At 40.0% G+C, this 21,789-nt stretch overlaps 1 protein-coding gene across 1 annotated transcript; it reads right to left on the reverse strand.

Annotated features, from left to right (window-relative positions):
• Positions 1-5,564: 5,564 nt before the first annotated feature.
• On the reverse strand, positions 5,565-21,304 carry LOC137277603 (cholesterol 25-hydroxylase-like protein 1, member 2). Its single transcript, XM_067809409.1, has 2 exons — positions 20,646-21,304; positions 5,565-9,149 (listed from the first exon to the last, which is right to left on the reverse strand). The coding sequence occupies exons 1-2, from the start codon at positions 21,069-21,071 to the stop codon at positions 8,715-8,717; spliced, it is 861 nt and encodes a 286-aa protein (XP_067665510.1). The 5' UTR covers positions 21,072-21,304; the 3' UTR covers positions 5,565-8,714.
• Positions 21,305-21,789: the final 485 nt, after the last annotated feature.

Genomic DNA, 21,789 nt, shown 5'->3' on the forward strand with positions numbered 1-21,789 from the left:
GGCATAATTTCATGATTTTATTGAACAGACAAAAAGATATAAAACTGATCACTGCAACATTTGCTAGACCTGCGTAGTGCTTTTTGTAGTTGGTGGTGTTTTCTTTACTTTTTTATTTTTTATTTTTTTATATATTTTATTTATTTAGCTTTTTGGTTTTTTTATATATTTGGTTGAGAATCTGTGCGATAGACTAAAATTGGTAGTGTGACAGACACCTGGTGGCTAGCACACTTTGGTAGGCAGAAGCCCAGTTACGTTTATGCTCTTTGTTTTGTGTTGAAGCAGTCTCCGGTGTCCAACTGGTGTGTTACGTAACTGGGAATGTTTATCCGGGATCGCTGCGCAATTCTTTAGGCAATTATAGTTATCTCGGTAAGAGGATAGGCGAAGTACGTTGTCTGTTGCTTCAATCTTTACTATCGCTAAAGCGATCGAACAACATGGCGGAACATAGCTAAACCAATTTGAAGTTGACAGAGCTCCAAGATATGCACTGCAATCCTATATTTACCTGACACGGTAGACTACACAAGGACCGTCGACAGATGGTTATCGACTAATATCTTTCACCTATTCTTTACTTACAATCAGATGCAAAATATTGTCTCTCCCTTGAGTTATTGTGTTTGTGTGTGTTTGTCAGTTAAAACTGGTTTAGCGTATCAGCACTGCTATCTCGTTGAGCTGCGAATGATGCAACTTTGGTACCTATAGTTTTCTGTGATCCATGCAAAATGTCATTATATTCACAATCAATACACATTCATCGTACTGTATTCACAAATTGCACATAAGTAATGATAATCAATTGCGCACGATATTGTGTAGGCGTGCGTGATATATTCATGGTGTTGAATTATATTTACGTTGTAGGTCCACAGCTACTGAACAGGTCTGGGCGCGAGTTCTGAGCAAAGTGCAATTGTCACAGCTAAAGGTGGTGGAGATAATCCTATCCAATACTTCACCTGAGCAGTTGACATGGCGTCTGATAAGAAGGTGCATGCAGCGACTAACTGCGAGTTTCTGAAATGAACATAATGAAAAAGTTCATAATACAAAGAATAAACTATAATAAAAAGGGGCCCTGAGACTTTGTTCATTTCCTGAAACTATGGAAATCTAAACTCGCCACATAATCTGGACTTGCATGGTATTGCTTGGATGGGTTTGTTGCAGTGTCTGTATGACAGACTACCGCGGAACCAATACGTCCAATCCCGCTTTTAGCAACATTCTAGCAATATTACGGCGGAGACACCAGAAGTTTCACACATTGCACCCTTGTGGGAATTGAACTCGGGTCTTTAGCGTGATGAGTGGACACTTTAACCATTGGGCTACCCCTACCGCCTTTCTGTAAAGTACATAGTATTCAAGCTTGATACTCGGTGTAATGTTGTAAGGCACATAGTGTATGTTTTGTGGTGCTAATTGTATTGTATATGGTATATGGTGCATATTGTACAGTGCAGTTACGGTGCATACTGCATGCTGTATGATGTATATTCCTTAGTTATAATAAGTGCTTTGCATTTTTAATTTGGTATGTAAATATTGTATTATCTGTATGTGATGTACACGCTTGATGTGTTGTAGATATTTGCCCTGTGTGTGTTTTTATGTTTGTTGTGTTTGTTATGTATAATATTATTTATAAAGTGAACGTAGTTTGCAGATACGAGGTACCTATGCACTGTGCTGTATGTATACTGTATGTTCGCTAAAGTAACTACACATAGCTATATACGCTATGATAACGTGCTATTTTGTGTGTTGCGTGTATCTGGAAGGTAAAGTATAACATGGAGGTTGTATACGAAAAGAGTGGTGTGGAAATATAATGTACATGTATATATGCTGTATAAAACTGTGTATGGTATTTTTAATGTTTTGTGATGTGTCTTACATGTTTCATGAACTAAGCATGACAATGCAGGCAAAACAGTACTTTCTATATCCATACACACATCACATGTAATCTTTAACCGGAAGTTGCCAGCATGTCTAGTGTTGTTACATGCGAGATACACCCACTCAGGTGAACTGAAACCAAATAGAGAAGAGGGCTGTGTTGCTATAGCAACACATATTTATGCTAAGACTGCATGAATCATTTCCACTGAAAATAGACAACAGGAAGCCACGTGCACTAGCCACGTAAAGATGTTGTTTTAGTTTAATATATTACACGTTGGTATTAAAACACAACCGCCATCATGAACCTGACGTGTCGACTGTCCCCGCTTGACTGCAAATGTATTTCAAATGTTTAACACTGAAATAAGCAAGCATATGTTTTAATGATATATTTCTTACGTAACAATATTAAATATAACACATTCATCCGATCTGGCGAGGCATGTGGTAACGTCAGACCACTGGAGTAATCAATGTTTGCCAAGCAACTGCAGCTTATTACTTCCCTGTGTCGTGCCTCAGAGTCTCTTCATGTTGAAATCAAGTGATTTTTTAAATAGCAAAAAACTGGCAGTAGAGAGCTTGAAATGTTTTCGGGGTTTCTACCACTATCTGTTAAAAATCTTCATCCGAATGGGACTGATACTATTGGAAACATACGTCCTCCAACGTAGATATAGATGACATCGTGTAAAGGACGTTTGTTTGTAACCTTCTCCACACCACTTGACATGACTTCTTCTAGTGAATATCAAGCTGTTATATACATTTTAGTTTTAGTTGCTATGACAACGCAATGTTGGCGCAAATTAGTCCTTAACAAAGTGTGCACTTAGAAACTAGCCTGAATGATGTTAAACTGACAACCTCTCATGGATGCTGTACTTTCTAGTCTGCAGATCCTCTTCCCGTTTCTATGAAGACGTTCATTCTATATGTATAGCATGTATTGTACACTTCACCTTGGTGATGTCTTGTTTATTGTATGACGGGCGCTGCATGACGTGTTGTACGTTATCCACCGTATAAATGTATGTCGGGCGCTGCATGACATGCTGTACGTTATCCACTGTATCTTGCTGATGTCTTGCATATTGTATGACTGGCGCTGTCTGAGACATGCTCCATGCTGTACACCGTAGCTTCATGTTTTGAGTGTTGTATTATGGTGAGTGTCTATGTTGTAAGTTGTACTCAGTACTCAGTACAACCTGCCTTGTACGTTGTGCGACATCTGCTGTATTGAGGATTTGTAAAAGGTACCATCTTCATGACGAAGAATCCCGAGCATTTAATGGCCGAACGGAATAACACAGACCATCGAGAGAATCGAACTCAGACTGTTACCTTGTATCATGTTATCCACTGGTTCACTTGGTCCTGCTTCTGTTGTCCAAAACGTATTCAACTTCATTATCCTCAACTTGACCATATAATAATTCTACCAAAACACTCGTAAATTAAGCAAAATGATCACTTTCTCCAGGCTATTATTTTCATGCTAATCTGAAACAATGTCCCTGACCGAAACTGTATCTTTATTTATGAATGATCATGATGTCATTTGGGAAACAATCAAATGAAATCGACTGATAAAGTTCTTACATTCTGAAGGTGTATGTGGCAGGAGAAGCCAAACCACCGTGGTCAGGGAGGTTCACTGTGGACCATGTTGCTGAGAAGCTAATGTTATGGGTATGGGTGTCGAGCCCATGGGTATCGAGGTGTGGTGGGGCAGTCTAGTAGTTTGGGCGTCGGCTTGTCACCCGGGTTCGATTCCTCACATGGGCAAAATGCGTGAAGCCCGTTTCTGGTGTCCACCGCCGTGATGTTGCTGGAATATTGCAAAAAGCAGGTTAAACCTGTACTTACTCACTCACTCATTGGTATGGAAGCTACACGTACATGTATGGGTGTGAAACTCGCCCCTGTGGTTTTCAATAAGTCATCGCCTATATCTGTCAATACTGATTTCTGTCCAAATCCTCAATAGTCAGTATATATCCTCACTCAGCCTGTGCTAGGATTTTACCAACAGTAGGAGGTCGCTATATCGTCCCCTTTAATTATATAGACTGTATACGTAAATGTTTTTTAGATTTACAGTTCTCTTTGGTATATCAGCAACGAAATACAGAAGTATTAACGCAAGCCATATCATTAAATCTTACTTGAAGGTCATATCAACCTGATAGCTCGCTACGTGTTTCAGTTCACCTAGTACAAAAGACTTCACATACGAATGTCCTAAATTTGTTTCATACAAAGTAATAATTCAGTAGATTTATTCAAATGTGGACCTATATATTGATATTTGAGGTATAGTTTCACCTGTGTTTTACAAGTCAAAACACTGATTACAAAACGGTCTCGGTTTCTGTTTACTGGGTTCCGTCCTATTGCGCAGCATTCTGCGATAACCACAACATTTTTAGACTAATTCATTTAACTGGATACGTAAAAATTTATCAGTATGATTTGATACGTCTAAACACTTCTATATTGCAACACCACGCTTCTTCTAATCCTTGCAAACACGTCGTACAGCGTGTTCTGTCGTACAGCAAGCTCTGACAAACGAAAACCTGTAAAACGTGGAAATCTCGAAAGGAGAACAGAACAGTTTGGCGGTCTGGTACGGGACTGATATTATATCAGTCACATTGTGCATTGCATAACTACACTGAATAAGCGCAGAAACCACGTAATGTGCGTAACCAGCGAGTCAGATGCATTGTGAGTGGCACCACTGACATGCAATATGTTGATATACAGAGTTATTTAGTAAATTGTGTCGCAGCTGTTGGCATGGTGTCTCTTTGATGAGATAAACAGTTTAAAACTGCAACACGGACAATGTATCACAGGATTTGTCTTAGCCGTTGAACATCGGTTGGCTGTTAGCTTTGTTAGATGATTAGACAAAGCGCCTCACTGTCCCCCTGGAGTTTTACCCTGAAATTTCAGATTCATCAACGCAGCAGGAATCCGACAATCTTTGTTTGAAATGACATGCAAAGCTTGTTAAAACGTCTACTTGAGTTAAATCAATATTTTCACTTTCAGTCTGTTTCTTACCACTGAAACATATTGTCTCGTTTCACTGTAAATGTCGAAAACATATCAGTAGAAGTTTACTGTTCAGGGCACCTTTGCTTTTCTCCCCATTTAAAGCAGCAGTTAGTTCATAGTTGTATGGTAAAATATAAACCATAAAATAACGTCCGTTATGCAACTGTTCTAGTGTGACATTTCTGTGACACACTGGCTCTCCGACGGCTGTCCGATAATTACAGCTGGTTCCTTTACATAACCTTGCTGCAATACTAACTATCTGAACATTACCATATCCTTTGAGGATGTTAGTCCTTGGCATTTACTTCCGGCAGTTGATATTCAGCTTTATCACCAGCACCGGTGTTCTGTAAACTCATGTCGAGACGAGTAATGGGATCTGGTGGTCAGACTCCTTCACCTAGCTGATGCATGTCATCGTAGGAAAATGGCGTGGATCGATGGTCGGGATGTTGGTTATCTTTATATAGGTGTCGTTATACAGCTAGAGTAGCATTGCTGAGAGCCACGTCACGAAAAAAATGGATCATTGTCCATGGACATTTAAATGATAAGCCAACGCCTTGTCAAGCAGGATAATTTATTTAGCACTATGTTGACGCTGATTCAGTTCTGTTAAGATGCCTTTAAACAACAAAATGGAAACGAGGCGGGTCCCATCGTTTTGGGAATCTGTGCACACATAAGGTTTTCGAAATCAAATTTTGCTTACAGTCTTGATCGAAGTCTCCTCTAAAGGACAATTCCAATATTTCTTTAGTGCTACTAAGTATTTGGTAAACACCGATATAATACCTTTAAGATTAACACCGAAGACGCTCTACCGATATGCCTCGAAGTAAGATGATGTATTTCAGGACAGTTTTTGGAAAGTATTAGACATTCGATTTTAATAATGCAAGGTAGGAGGCATGTTTGTGTTTTGAAAAAATGGTCAAGACATTTGCGTGATGAAATGTCCTCGGATGAAGCAATAATATTTGGTGGAGCAAAAAAGCTTTCACATGTAAATATTTTCTTTGTTGGTAGAAATCAGTGAAGTGAAACTGACGTGAATGAATATCTATTAAATAACCTATCAGGGTCTATCGGAAGACTAGAAACTTATCTCGGGTATTTCTTTCAATTAGTGAGTGAGTATAGATTTGCGCCGCACACAGCAATATTCCAGCTATATGGCGGCAGTCTGGACCAGACAATCCTATGATCAACAGCATAAGCATCAATCTACGCAAATGTCTCAAGCATAATCATGACGTATATGGCTGGTCAGCATGGAAACGGTAACTCGGGAAGTAGACCTATGTTCAGTAGTTGGCAATAAGTGAGTCATCTTTAGTGAAATCTCTTTACACTTACATGTTAATTAACTATTGCAAGAATATTTTTCACAAATTGAGTAGATGTAATGTTATTTTGATTTTTTGCAAGCGTCTTGGAAATCACATGCTACATGTACATAATTGTCTTTCATCTATCCGTTGATTATTTATTATTATAGAATGAGACCTGACAAAGCTCTATATATAGGTTTCAACGTTTACTCTATCCCATAGACAGCCATGTTAAACCTGATTGGTGTTTATAACATATGTTGTTTAAATAGCTACAATTCTTAACAATCATCGGGAAGTGATTCGAACTTATGTGTAAGTAGCTGGGATGATTTCCTAACTGGTAGATATGTACTGATAGAAACTCGACAGAAAGTAAATGTATGAATATTATTGTTACTCCAGGACTTAACATGCAAGTCCATGTGAACTTCACTATTGATGACTCGCGTATGGTCAACGACTGTACCTCTACGGTTTGGCCAAGTGATGTCATTCTGACATTTCAATTTTGTGCTCTGATACCATCAAGGCAATTTTAGCAATTTCGCTTCCACTTAAAGCCATGGAAAATGCTTGAACACATGTATCGCAGGGTGGTAGCCACATTAGCATTCTCAGGAGCTGTTTGACTGGATAAATGTATGGGAATGTCACTCTCACCTGCTAATCGTGACGACTCGTAACTTTCCGGAATATGTATGGATAGAGCTAGTTGAGCTTGACCTGAGCTACATATGCATGACCCAGGAGGTCAAATGGCACAAATGGCAGGTCCAGTTAACGTCATTAAATAGGGAAGCAGAGAATGTCATTAATGTTGCGTTCGTGCCAAGCATGCACAACATGGATTCGTTACAGAACTTGTCTCAGAAAACAACACTTCAGAAAAACCAATTATTTCATGTTTTAACTGAATTGTTCATACAGCCATATGCCATCTAATTTGGTTTACCGGCTTTACACGGTAGAGACGTCTGTTACTTTTACAATCCGATTCACTCTCGCTATCACTCTCTACCATCTGTAGCTTCTTTATTTAAAGAAAGTTAGGACATGTCTGAGGATTTCTCGACAGAGAGATGTCAAACAGCGACCTTGTCTCTGCTGTTCGGACCTGTTCACAATGATAGGCCAAACCAGTTGTGGCACGGTCACGCAATGTATTGGTATTCACCTGATCGGGTCAAGCTGAACTAGCTGTAACATCTATAAACGATTGCATGTATAAATGACAAGTTGCAACATGACTCTCAGGTGACATGAACAGCGCTCCAATCTAAAAATATCACAATTTTCTAAAATGGTTCACAATACAGATATCTAAAGATATCGATAAAATTAGGCAAAAACAACTCGAGGTATCACGAACTAATGAACCCGATAAATACATTCTTCTGTATCTGAAACGTGCTATACCGATGGGCAATAACCAAAACCATTACTGTTCGAATATGAGAATGTGTTCGAGCCAATAATTCGCTATATCAGAAGTTGACTCTATAAATATATGTATATATATATATATTGAGACGATGCATTGACAGAGCTATACCTCACATCGATGGCCACAAGGGCCACGTCATTATGAGGTATGGGCGTGCCAGCCAATGGAATTGCCTCGTAGACGGATAGGACCAAGTCCTTCATACTTGTGCACCAATAAAATGCGTTGAGACTTAAACAGGTAAAATCAACTGAAAACGTTTGTTGTGTAAATTTTGGCAAACAATGATAGAACAAACGAGACAAGTACCATTCTTTAAACAGTGAAAACGATAAAACTTCGAATGACTTAAATTTGAAAATAAAACATTAAAAGGTACCCAGTTTAAATTCTTAAACGTCCATGTGATCAATTTTCAAAGGAAGGTGTCAAATGACAGACTAGAAACATCACACTTCGCAAAGCAAAAAAAAAAAAAGAGAAAAAGGTGAACATAAAGAAACCAGGAAAGTCCAAAGCTGGATCCAGGTGTATAAGGGAGCTGCACAACATATATCTTTATGCAGGGTGAATGCTGTTCTATGACATTTTTATGATGTATACTTGTGGTAATCACACGTAGGTGAGGACGTTATTACATGACATATAGAATAGCATAAACCCCATATTCAATATCAAATACTGCACACGTAAGCTTAATTCAACCAACTCCCTTATATCACTTTCTTAGCATACAGATAGGCTGCTGAAGTCGTATTTGTGTATTTCAGATGGTCAATACATCTTACCTAGGCAATCTGAAACAAAGTTAAGCACACCTAAAGTGAAACGTCCTAGGTTCACGAATGCTTGTAATGAGGCGTTTAAATTTATTGAATTAGTGTCGTATTTTTGACAGACTTCAACAGCACTATCTGTCGCCTCCATCAGGGTATTTAACCCTGTTTCTTTGTCTCGCGGTTCCTTCTCTCATATTCCAGGAGTGCCTTGGTCTTGACCCCACCAGCCCTCATTGGAGGACAGTAGGATCCAAACAGGCGGTCGAGGTGGTTGAAGAAGGGCTGATAGTTGGTCAGGGGCTTCTGGTGATGCATGTCATGCTTCGGAGCGCCACCGAACAGATCGAAAGGGACGAAGTTGTTGGCGGTGAAGGGGAAGTCGAAGCCGCAGTGTCCCTCAACGCTGATGAAGACGCTGAACAGCATGTAGCTCCAGGTAGTGAGACAGTGGGAGTTGAAGAACCAGGTGTTGGTGGTGGTAAGGAAGCCCACGGTCACCAGCTCCCAGGGGTGGAGGTACTGTGTCACCCACGAGAACGTACGGCTGTATCGGTGGTGCAGAGCGTGCACCTGCTTGTACAGGAAACGGAACTGGAACAAAAATATCATAGTTTAATGTTACATCATGGTTTTGTTATGTCATCGGTGTGACTTCATCAAGTCCTGAAGACAGAGAACGGGGTTAAGAAGCTACGTGATTTGCTATGCTGATTTTCATTCGTGCTAGAGCGATTGATAGTTAATCTGTTGATCGATCTCATTTGCGTCAGCAATTCTATATGAACATGGGATACTAACCAATATTCATAAAATAAGAAGCTTCAAGTTACACTTTTAGAAAGCATATTTCTTATTATTCTATTTGTTGCAACAAGACATACATAGTTTCCTGACATACTCGAGTACGTGTCTTAAAAGGAAGTCCCCTCGACCTTCTTGATCACAGTATCAGTTGACCCTTAGCTTGTTTCATGTACACGATGTTGTGATTGTGTCCTGTTATTGCCCACATGGGTTTTGTTGTGAGTTTACGATTATAATCAGTTACTGGCTGATTACTGATCTCCGATTATCGATCTGCGCACGTTGTGTGACCACCCGAACAACTGTAAAGTTAGTGAAAACACCCAAGTCATAATTTGCTAACCATTCACAGGACCGGAACATAGACTGTTACCAACCAAAGGCTGACCTTTGGAAAAAGTGACTATTCAGTGTGCGAAATAGCCACTGGCACTCTTCCCTGTGGCTAGTGAAAATGCAACCGGGCCGGTAAATCTCCACAGTCACTGGCCCTATTGGCTAGTGAATTTTCATGGAGTCATTTTTCTCTCCGACTTGTAATTGCAAAATTTGTATGGCCTGATAAATGGTGTCATTTTACCTTTTTCGTAATATTTTACTATTTCTACAATCAAATTTCCGGCTAGTGAATTATTTTGGCATAGCTAGCCCGACTGGCTGCCAAAACGTGGAAACTATTGCATTGCATGTATGGTCCTTGTATATTAGCAACCGTGTTATCGAATCATTTGGTATTATTCAAACAATGCTGACCTCAATGAAATGGATAAACGCAAATCACATCGCTAAATCTTGCTTGGCAGCCATGTCAACCAGATGGTCTGTACGTCATTTAGTTCACCTACCGTACATATTTACCTTTATCCGCACGGTCTGCAATGTGGTAAATATTACACTGTTGATACTATGAGCAGGATACCATATGACAATCAAATAGTACACTGCGACTGGTGTCCCTATTTCTTTTAACTTATCTCAATAGATATTCATCGATTTGTGAGGAATATGTCTTATCCGTTACACTCACGGGTCCACAGGTCCACGTGACCTATATGCATGTGACATGCTGACACATTCCTTGATCAACACAAATCATAAATACTCTGTAACTGGTACTCTCGGTGTTTGTTTATGTTCCCTGAGACCGAAGGGTACATCGAGGTTACATCAGCCCATGCTCCCCTTGTGACCAGTGAACAATGTATTTATCTTACCGATCGCTTCAATGTTCATTTTGTAATCATGAAGTACAGGTATAAAATATTTGTAGCAATGGCTAGGTCTAGTAGACAAGAAAAACAGATTTAGACGTACATTGTATCTCCCTTTCATCTGTTTGTATGCGCAGTAACATATGTAATTTCCGTCCGTCACACGTGATTGAGTGTTATTCGAGATAAAGACTACTTTAGTCCGTTTGGCTCAAAAGCGGACCGATGAATTACATTTAACTCGGAAACTAATAAGCATAACATACTCAATGAAGCGCTGATCATAAAATCAAAACATCACACCAACTCTGTGAGGCTTTTGTGGAATTTTTGTCCTAATAATAAAAAAGTTGCTTAAAATACTATCATTAAATTATTGACACATTTCACAGTTTATTACGAGGGAGGAGTGCAGAAGAAGGCACAGCCAGGTGTTGGAGAAGCAGAAAGTTAATATATATTCATTGACCTGTGCTGTACTGTCTCCATGCTTTCTCGCATACCTGGCTGTCCCTTTCTCTGCACTCCTCCCGTGTCAATATCTTTATGATAGTTTGTTAAACAATACTGTTTTATTTTAAGGAAAATATTCTGCAAAAAAAAACAGAGTTGGTATGATGTTCGGAATATGATCAGCGTTTCACTGAGTTTGTATGTTTATTAGTTTTCGAGCTAGACAGCAATTCATCGGCCCGCTTTTGAGCCAAACGGACTACACCACGAAGTTGCCAGCGGGGTACATAAGACATGTTACTCGCTTGTAATCGGGAAATAATGAAAGCGCTCAGCCAATCAGAAAGCGACATTTATATGTGAGGGTAGATGATATATATTGTCCACTGGTCACGAGGGGCCCATGGGTTAATGTGCCCTCGATGCTTGTGTATTTTCCCTGAGACTGAATCCCGAAAGGCTCAGGGTACATACACAAACATCGACGGTACATCAACGCATGGGCCCCGAGGGACAAGTGAACAACGTATTTATCTTACCGAACTCCTCCATGTTAATTCTGACCTGTTTGAAGCATGGGTATCGGATCGGACACTACAGCCAACTTGTGTGAATCAAACGATTCGAATCCTGTATTTTGCTGTTTCTCTAGCAGGTATTATCTTAGTAAAATCGTCCAGGTGTAATTCAATTTTAATATTCACAGATACTACATTTGAGCATTTCGTCAATTTTTTATTGGAATGCGAGGCTAATCTTTTCCTAGCCATCACTAGATTTTGCAGATGACACAAGAAAAAAACAAATTTTCCCTTCCATCGATTTGAATTCGCAAAAGATCGGTAATTTCCGTGCATCATGCGTGATTCAATGTTATTCGAGATAAAGAAGTTTAATACTACCCCGAATGAGCTGCCATTGTCAGCGGGGTATATGTCAATGTACCTCGATTGCAAATGGGGTACATTGAAAATAATATTATCAGAAAACAATCAGAAAACGACATTTATGTATGAGGTATATTATTTACTCACATGCGGATCGTTGCATTATTATTTGGTAGCAGTTCTGACTTAGGTTTAAGTGACCCGTGAAGGTCCGGGGTAGAACAGGTCTTCAGCAACCCATGCTTGCCATAAAAGGCGACTGTGCTTGTCATACGAGGCGACTAACGGGATCGAGTGGCCAGGCTCGCTGACTTGGTTGACACATGTCATCGGTTCCCACTTGCACAAATCGATGCTCATGTTGTTGATCACTGGATTGTCTGGTCCAGACTCGATTATTTACAGACCGCCGCCATAGAGCTTGAGTATTGCTTAGTGCGGTGTAAAACAAACGCACTCACTCAGGTTTAAGTACAACTAATGACCATATAAACACGTGTACTAAAAAATATATCAAATGTTTTGAATACGTCAATATTAGGAAAGCTGTGTCTAATAATGCATTTACTGTATGTCGAATGATCTATGCACAAGTGGTGTGACGCACGTGTGAGCATTTCTAAAACCGTCTGTCCATTATCACCGAGATCGTTTCTGCAGTGAAAGCTCATGGTATACGCGTTCTTACTTCAACAAATCAACAGAATACTGACGCACAATGATTTCAATATTTAAGTGTCACTGGCATAAAATAACGGCTTTAACTCACGTGAAAAATGAATGTTATAAATGTCAAACGTATCAAACATCCTGATCTGTCTCGCAGTCCCCGAACCGCATTATTTTCCTTCCCTACAGCTTTCTGCCATGCTACAGCCCTAAATGAAGCAAGTGTATATTTGCTCGGGTTCTGAATCTCCCACCTCACTGGGACTCCTTTTCAATTCCAAAAGAATGACTTATCCCTATGAAACTTATATACATTGACAGACTAGACGTTAGTGTTCTCAATACATCGCAGGGAAAGAAAACTTTTAATAAACCATAAATAAATACGCACTTGTTCAAAAACATGTTCTTGTAATTAATCAGCTTGGAACAACCACAGTGCTGAATCGATTTGTGCAATGGAATTTATGTGTGATTTTAAAAATATCTTAGCCTTGCAAAAATATCTTTGCCTTGCAACCAAACTCTAAGTGATAAACAAATTTATATACCCTTAAATCAGATACTACAAGAATATATTGATGAATACAGAACACAAACCATTACCTTCTACCTAAATAATTAGAATTAAGCGAACACAGAACTGTGCGGCGAGTTGGGAATAACAGGTGAAACATTTCTCACGCTGCCTATTGCCACACATCAGTCCATCCAGTGGTGCTCAGACAACTCAAGTCAGACGTTGCGTCATCTCGGGGAATAATCTAACTTGGTCGCCAGGCACTGTTTTAGTTTAACGTCCTGCAAGGCATTAACAAGGGATGACTAATAACATCCTCGTCTGCTAAAACACACCCACGTTTTCCTATCGTTTAACAGCTATTTTCACAAATACATATCTCTAAAAACATCTATACTTCACTGGATAATCTGGAGAGTGTAAGAAGTAAGGGCGTGAAGAATAACTCTCATTTTATAATGGCGTTTAAAGATTTGTGATATATTAAGACCATGCTGGTTACTGGATGATCCTTTCCGCTGCAGCTGGTTTTCGGATTGGCGAGTCATGTGTTTCGCCGCTTTATCCACTAGACATATACTAGCACACCTGTTACTAGAAATTTAACATTTTAGTTGAAATAATGTGCAGAGAGTTTGTCATGTTTTCTTGCAACAGATCCATATCATGACAGCTAATGTGGAACCTTGGACAAGCCAACCACCGTATGTTGTCGTAGGTGAGGTTCTAACTGTTACCAGCCTAAAATTATGTACTGAGTACGACCTTCCACGCCGTTCCATATAACAAATAATGTGTTAATCCAATGTATTCTATTATTCACTTTACGCACCCATCAAATGACATCTATGTCTCCATCAGATAGATGGTGCATATATATAAGGCAACCAATACCACTTACGCCAAAGTACCACAAATACTCGATACTATCACATCCAATCATACACACACCTATGTGTAGTGTAATGAGTTTTACTCACCAGTGTTCTAGCGGTCCACCAGTCAGCGGTCTGCAAATAATCTGGACCATACAATCCAGTAAGCAACACCATGAGCTTCGACCTACTCAAACTGGATACGATGGTGTGTCAACCAAGTCAGCGAGATCCCATTAGTAGCCTTTTACGACAAGTATGGGTTGCTGAAGAGCAGTTCTAACCCGGGTATCCACATGTCCATTCACACACTTCTTAGTCTGTATCACAGGCTTTGAACTAGACTAACAACTAGTCTCTAAAATGAACATATTTTACTCAAAATGTTCATATTTCAAAATAATAGTATGAAACGGAGCCCAGCGACTTTCTTCATTTCTAAGGGAATCTAGACTTGCCACATTTTCTAGACTAGTCTGGGCTTTCTTGAATATGTGTGCTTCAAGGTCTGTACGACAGACAAGCCTCGAACTGTAGATAAATTGTTCCTCTTTCATCCCTATTTCTACTACTGAACCAAATAAAGTAATTCTTGCTTTTTCCAAATGACTCACCGAGGCTTCTGTCCATTATAAACACAGTTGCTTGTTTTCATCAACATTACATACGATCCTCAACTTCCTTACTTTTACATGTTTTCTTATTTGCTAATTAACGCCGCATTATGTCCATGCTCTCGATCAAGATAAACATCAGAATCAAAATTCCACACGAAACTTTGGAAGAGTAAAAAAAAACCCAAAAGGGCAGGACAGTGTGCATAAATAACGGTTCATGTCCGTCTTGACTTATGGAACTCAACAGACATGTCGTCTGCTGCATGAGCCTCAATTTCTAGATGACGGTCGGGATGATTGCTGCGTTCATTGTAGCGTCAGGATGCACGTCGTAACTGAGCATGTTTTGATGCTTTTTTTATTTCAGTTAATCACCACCTGCAAATGACGTACGTACCTAATAGAACAGTCTCGGTGACAAGGAATCGATGGATCTTACGTACGAGTAATACAATATTAACACAGTCGTTCTGTACTTTCTCATGTATAACACCTTTCCTTTTGTCAAGACTTTTCAGCTTGCAGCATAAAATATCGAGCGATTGTTGTTCGCCTGTCACAAAAGCTTCAGGTGTTCAGCATTGACTAATCGGACTGTCAGCCTAGCATTGCTCCAAGGCTGTACTGAATGTGTAGTCCCCGGATGTATGGAAACTCTATTCTTGAAAGAGGCAAGTCTACTGTTAGCCTAGTTTTGTTCGAAGGTTGTACTGATTGTGTAGTCCATGGAGGTCTGATATATATATATATATATATATATATATATATATATATATATATATATATATATACATATATATACATATATATACTGCCTTTATTTAAACTATTAATTATTATCTTAGTCTACAGCTAGTGATGTTTAAAGAATTGTTACAAATTAAGGTACATGTGACATTTCTGTCGACAATAGTAGTGTTGTTATTGCTCAAACTAATGTACATCTCCTATATGTAGACATTTTGTGTCTAATACTTGCAACACAAGAGGAAAACTTTTTTGTGCTATGGGCCATTTGCCTCCAAGTACCGACACAGTGGGTCATGTCATGTCATGATATCTGCAAATACTCAAACTGTTACATTCAGTTTGTTGATCACAAAATGGGTACGATGACATGTGTCCAAGTCAGCGAGCCTGACCATCCGAGCCCGATAGTAGCTTCCTACAACAATCATAGGTTACTGAAGACCAGTTCTAACTCGAGTCTTGCCGGGTCGCTTTATATTAACGATATGCATGTGTGTCAAATCCACGTTCCAAAGCAAGTGCTACATTATTAATCAGGTTAACAGATTTAAGTGTACTTCGTTATGGCTGATATGTGAGTATAACAACATAAGCCACCTGTGAGGAGCTGTAGTTGACATCTCATCCTTCCGGGTACCCATACATTGTTCAGTAACCAGCTAGAGAGACACCCATGAAACTTACTGTACAATACTGTATATATCAGTACGCCATTTTCCCTTCGCCTGTGAACAATAATAAACACAAGTCACCGAAACTGGTTGGCCTTATCTGACTACCGCCTTATTTGCTTTCATGGGGTCGGGACGATTGCAAAGAAAGAATGAACTAAATATTTGGCGTTAGCCCAAATACATTTACCCCCGCGGTTGAGTGGTAAGCTTCACTCTCCCCTCAGTGCAGGAGTACTGGGCCGAGACAGGACTCGCTAAAACGATGCAAGGAGTGTTTACATGTGAAAGGTCACTGGGTGAAAACAGCGGCATCCTGAGTCGACTGTGAAGTCGAAAGATTACGCTTCCGGATGACACTTGTCCCATTATTTCAGTTTCCTTCCAACTCAGGGATGCACCCTACGCCTAGTCCGACACAATGGCCGTGAAACATGCACCTTAATAAACCATAACCAGATCTTTGAAAGTACCATCAAGGAAGGAAATTTTTCAGGATATTTGTGAAAAGGATTTCACAGACTACAGGCCAGAAAGGCCTGACACAGAGATGTACAAATCCTAACGCCATGGTAACAGAGATCCTGAATATGAGAACTCAGTATAAAAATCAGGATTTGAAAGCGTATATGGATAAATTTAACATAATTATGAGTACATTTAATCATGATATGAAACACATTTTTCAAAATGATTCATATTTTTTTGACGTGTCATAATATCATGGAAATTATCATCAATATTTGTCCCACAGTTCCACAATATTTCAGATTTCCTCAGGTTCAATATCCGAGCTTACTGTAGCTCCTTTTCTCATTAGGTGGAGCTCTTTATTTCCATAAAATCACATATTTTAATAATCTAAGCGACAGTTTAACCATATACTATCGTAGAAAACTCACACAACGCATGTTGGTATGAGGAGACAAACAAACGTCAATGAACATAACTTTCATTGTCACATACAGATTGGTAGTGAAATGATTCCCTTCCAGTCGAATATACTCCTCCCTAGAATGTTCTTTATAACAACACTTCTCCCTTTATCAAATGTATATTGGGTCATGCATCTCACCTCTCACGTATCCAACCCTTTCATTTGAAAAATATCACTCACCAGATCGGGTTGTCAGGCTTGCTGACTGGATTATCAGGTCCAGACTCCATGATGGACAAACCGTCGTCTTATAGCTTGAATACTGATGAGTAGCTAGGGTGGCCGCTTTGCTGGATTTTTCATTATGTAGCCCGCTTTACTGGGGTAGCCCCTTTGTTCCATTTCCCATTATGTAACCCGTTACTGGGGCAGTTCTTTGTTCGATTTTCCATTAAGTAACCCATGTTGTAACCGGTTCTACTGGGGTACCCATTGTGCTGGAATTCCCATTATGTAACCCGCTTTACTGGACAAGCCCTTTTGTTAGATTTTCCATTATATAACCCAGTCATCTGAGATAGGCCTTTTGTTGAAAGTTTCATTATGCAACCCGTTCTATTGAGTACCCCTTTTGTTGTAATTATCATTATGTAACCCGTTCTATTGGGATACTATCCATTTTGTTGAAATTCCCATTATGTAACCCGTTCTCTTGGGATACCATCTCTTTTGTTGAAATTCCCATTATGTAACCCGTTCTCTTGGGATACCATCTCTTTTGTTGAAATTCCCATTATGTAACCCGTTCTTCTGGGTTACCCCTTTTGTTGTAACTTTCATTATGAAACCCGTTCTGCTGGGGTACCCGTTTGTTGTAATCCCCATTATGTAACCGGAATTACAAAGGTACCCCGTTTGTTGTACTTCCAGTTATGGTTCCTTTGAACAAACATATCTGCTTTTAGAGACAACAGAGCTACTGGCTACTACATATCTGGCCATAAATGAGGGCATCATCGCTTCCCGTAGACACCAATATCTCACTGCCTCCTCAAAACGAATCGGTATAAAACCAGGTCCCATACCGCAGCGACACATCACGCTGATTATCGAAGTACTCAAACTCTGGCAAATATCAGAAGTCACCGACGAAGGGACAAAGGAAAGCACAGAAATGTTATGTAGAGAAAAAGGAAGTTGGCATATACAATATTTTGTCTTATACTTGGATACTAACTTCTATATGCCTCTCAAGAACAAAATTACATGTCTTATTACTGATGAAATACGTGTCCAGAAAACTGCCAGGTTCAGTCTGTCGATTCTAAACCAAATGAAGTAGTGACATTGTAACTCATAAATGTGTCGTGGAGTTCAGAAAGGATTCGTTTTGATCTGGACACGGTTACTATGGTAGGGCGATGCAAGTCGCCTTCAGATGGGCTCCCTCCTCTTAAGTCTGTAGTGTTGAAATATACGGAAAGCAGGATATGCCGTGTTAACATAGCATCAGCAAAGGCGTTTCGCAGTCTCAGCTTGTTTACAGGATAAAGCCTCTACAGAAAAACAACACATTAACTTGAATCCTGGACGTTTCACGGGAAACATAGACACAAGATATCTTATTGAACAAGCGTTACATGTAGGAACAGTGGCAATATTCTATAAACTACATAAACGTGATACTAGTTACTGTATATAATAGTCAGAATACATATTTACCTTGGACAATAGAGAGATCTTCTAGATTTTTTGAGTGAGTTTAGTTTTACGCTGCTTCTACCAATATTCTAGCACACACTGTGCCCACGTGAAGATTGGTTGAAGTTTTATACATGACAGCAGATTATTCATGTTTCTGTGCTGTCTGGTTAGTCATCTGTAAAACGTGTTTCTATGCTGTTAAGGCTTTGGAAGGAAAGGGAATCAAATAAGTGTCTCACATCTGAATATTTGCTACAACACATACTGAATATGTTCTCTATTCTTCAGGAATGACAAGTGACAGCTGGCTGTTAGTGACTATCCCGCCCTCGATGCAGACTGTTGATTTTGACAACGGTTCACCTGTTTTATGTGTCATGTCATGACATAGACTACTACTGGATGTGGCTCATCCACCGTCACTGATGGTGTATTTTAGCAAGAATTACAAGTCATAGATATAATTCATTCCTTGTATCACACGTATATCGCATTCCATTGTCAATTTATACTAAGGTGACATCAGCCTCAGATCGGAATGTTGATGTTCTAGTTGTTAAATATGAACGTTAATTTAATATAGACACGAGCTAACTGTTGCCTGAAGTTGACGTTACAACATGCACGAACAGTCGGCCAATTATCTGTCGAACAAAATGAATAGTGAAAAGCACTGCTTCAGTCTTAGTTTTACATGGTGCACTAGCCTGTCTTACAGTCGATAAACCGCAAAATTTTAAGGTCTGTTCAGCCATTTCTCAAAGTCCCCAGCCAACATTCCCTTAAGGTTCTTAATCTCCCTTTCTACTGGGTCTCCTTTTCAATTTAAAAAGGAATGTAAAGGAATGGCTTGTTCCTGTCAAAATTATACATATTTTGAGCCTAACCCTTAGTCAAAGCGTGGACGGACAGACGCGGCCCGTCAGACTAACGACATGGAACAGAGTCTGAGACGACAGAACCAGACTTGCCAGTCCAAAGCTAATCCGCTCATGCTGTTCGGCCAGTGTATGCTGCATGTACATAATAACACGAGAAATACTGGCTATCCCATGCTTACTCTTGTTGCTTGTTGTTTAACTCAGCACTCAGTATAGTTCCTGTTCTATGACCAGGGTGACAGCAGTCTGTAAATAATGCCTCTGGGCCAGACAATCCCGATATTGTTCTCAGATGTGTCTGTTTAACAGTTTACACAACTTGATGGTCCAAGCTACTACACTTAATGCAGCTCTAAAATAATTATGCTGTGTGTTGTTGCACATACCAAAATGTCACCAGACCTGGCAGTAAAGTGACAATATTGTTTCACACTTCCACGGGGTAAGTGGTTTACTATCAATCATTTAAAGTTACATAGGGTCAATACACCCTGGACATACTGAATTTATAAGGAAGGTGCCTACAAACTTTTAGATACTCAAAATATCTAGACTTGCTGCGATAGTATAAAATTGCATGTGTTCTCGGTTAATATTTGACTGTCTCAGTGTGCTAAGGACTGACATCATTAATTCCTCATATCTTCATATTCGGGGAATACATGGCTCCAAAATTTCTAAAATGATGTTAATAATCATTGACCAAATAGGAATGTTATGTAGGCATGATATGACTTAGTCAAGGAGGGTTTGCAACAGATTGCGAACAAATTATTTATGGATCTGTGTGTATGCAAGCGTGACATGTTGTTTATAACATATGTAAGTAACCTATGTGTGATGAAAACGTAATAATAATATATGAGTAATAACCGTTACATGCTCTCGCGGTAAATAGGAATGCCGGAATGGCTTAGCGAGTGGCAATGATTTCACGCCTTTCTGTATTTTAGATTGCACAATTACGATCAGAGCAGAATCTCAAAACTGAACCCCGAAGTAACTCTTTGTTTCTCTACAGGGTAATTAACCGAGTTTGTGAGCCAGCTACAATCTTCACTTTCAATCGCAAAAAAACCAGGCAACGGTTTCAAATTATCCATAAATAGGGCCTTGAATGGAAATGACATGGGCCCAGTCTGAGCGTGTTAATAAATGCGGCTATTACCTTGTGGTGAGTATAGTGCCAGACGAAGTACTGGAAGTCGAAGATGAAGACGCCTGCGGCTTGATGCCAGACAAACTCGAACAGGGTTGGCGCGAGGTCGGGCATGACTGTTGGCGGGGTCCATATCCACTGAGCCATGGCGGTAGGCAGAATGAATAGAACATGGTTCCAGAATGTCACACTCAGGGTATCCATGATCTCAGCTCCTGTCACCTTTTTCGAGGGCTGGATCTTGTATTTCTTGTACCAGCGCATCTCCGAGCAGAAGATGTCGATCAACATCAAGGGGGTACATAGGTATAGATAGAATGAGATGGACAGAAACACCGGGAACAGTGGGGAGCGGAGGTATTCCTCATATCCAATCCGCAGGTCCCACACCGGCTGAAGGATCCTGTCGCTGTGAGCAAGTGAAGCGTTTTCCATACTGCTTGCAGTCTCTGCTGTGGTGCACGGTGACGAGACTTGCTCCACTAAATGTCGTCTGCTCTCTGCTGTATCTGAACCTGCCGCCAGTTCAATGAACACTGATCAGTTGTGGTCATTGAAACAATAATATGCCCCAGTAGCTAAACGTTTGGACTCGAATAGACTCTGCCCGACCTCGCACTGTTTATCAGTCGTCTGCTTCTCCTTTCTCACTCGCCTTTGTGCAGCCCTCTCGCGCTTTCTCGCTTGGAGGTTTGGAAGCTGTCCCGGACTATGACGTCACGCGTCTGATCGATTAGTGCACACGCTGTCTGCCAACGTTGGCGGTTACAACAGAGTTTGAAAAGCATTGGCATGGTGGAAAATCGATATAACATTTATCTAATGGTTATTCCATCACTGTAAACAGTACATTTAACAGTACATACGAACAGTATTATACTGAGTTTAACATGAACGAGGATACCACCCCCATCACTTACCTACCCAATGCATACGTGAGTTTCAAAGGAAAGACCTTCAGATCTTACGGACTGACAGACAGACAGAAAATATAAGATACATGATTACAATTATCATTAAGCGTTACTTTGTGTAGTCGAGTGACAAAATGTATGTTGACGCGGCTGCCGTGGCTCCTATGTGGAAGACTCGGTGGCTTAGTGAGTAACGTCGCTGATTGTGTGCTGAGTGTACTCTTAAAGCTTGGGTTGGA

Source organism: Haliotis asinina, chromosome 3 (assembly GCF_037392515.1).
Source record: "Haliotis asinina isolate JCU_RB_2024 chromosome 3, JCU_Hal_asi_v2, whole genome shotgun sequence".
Taxonomy (NCBI): Eukaryota; Metazoa; Mollusca; class Gastropoda; order Lepetellida; family Haliotidae; genus Haliotis; species Haliotis asinina.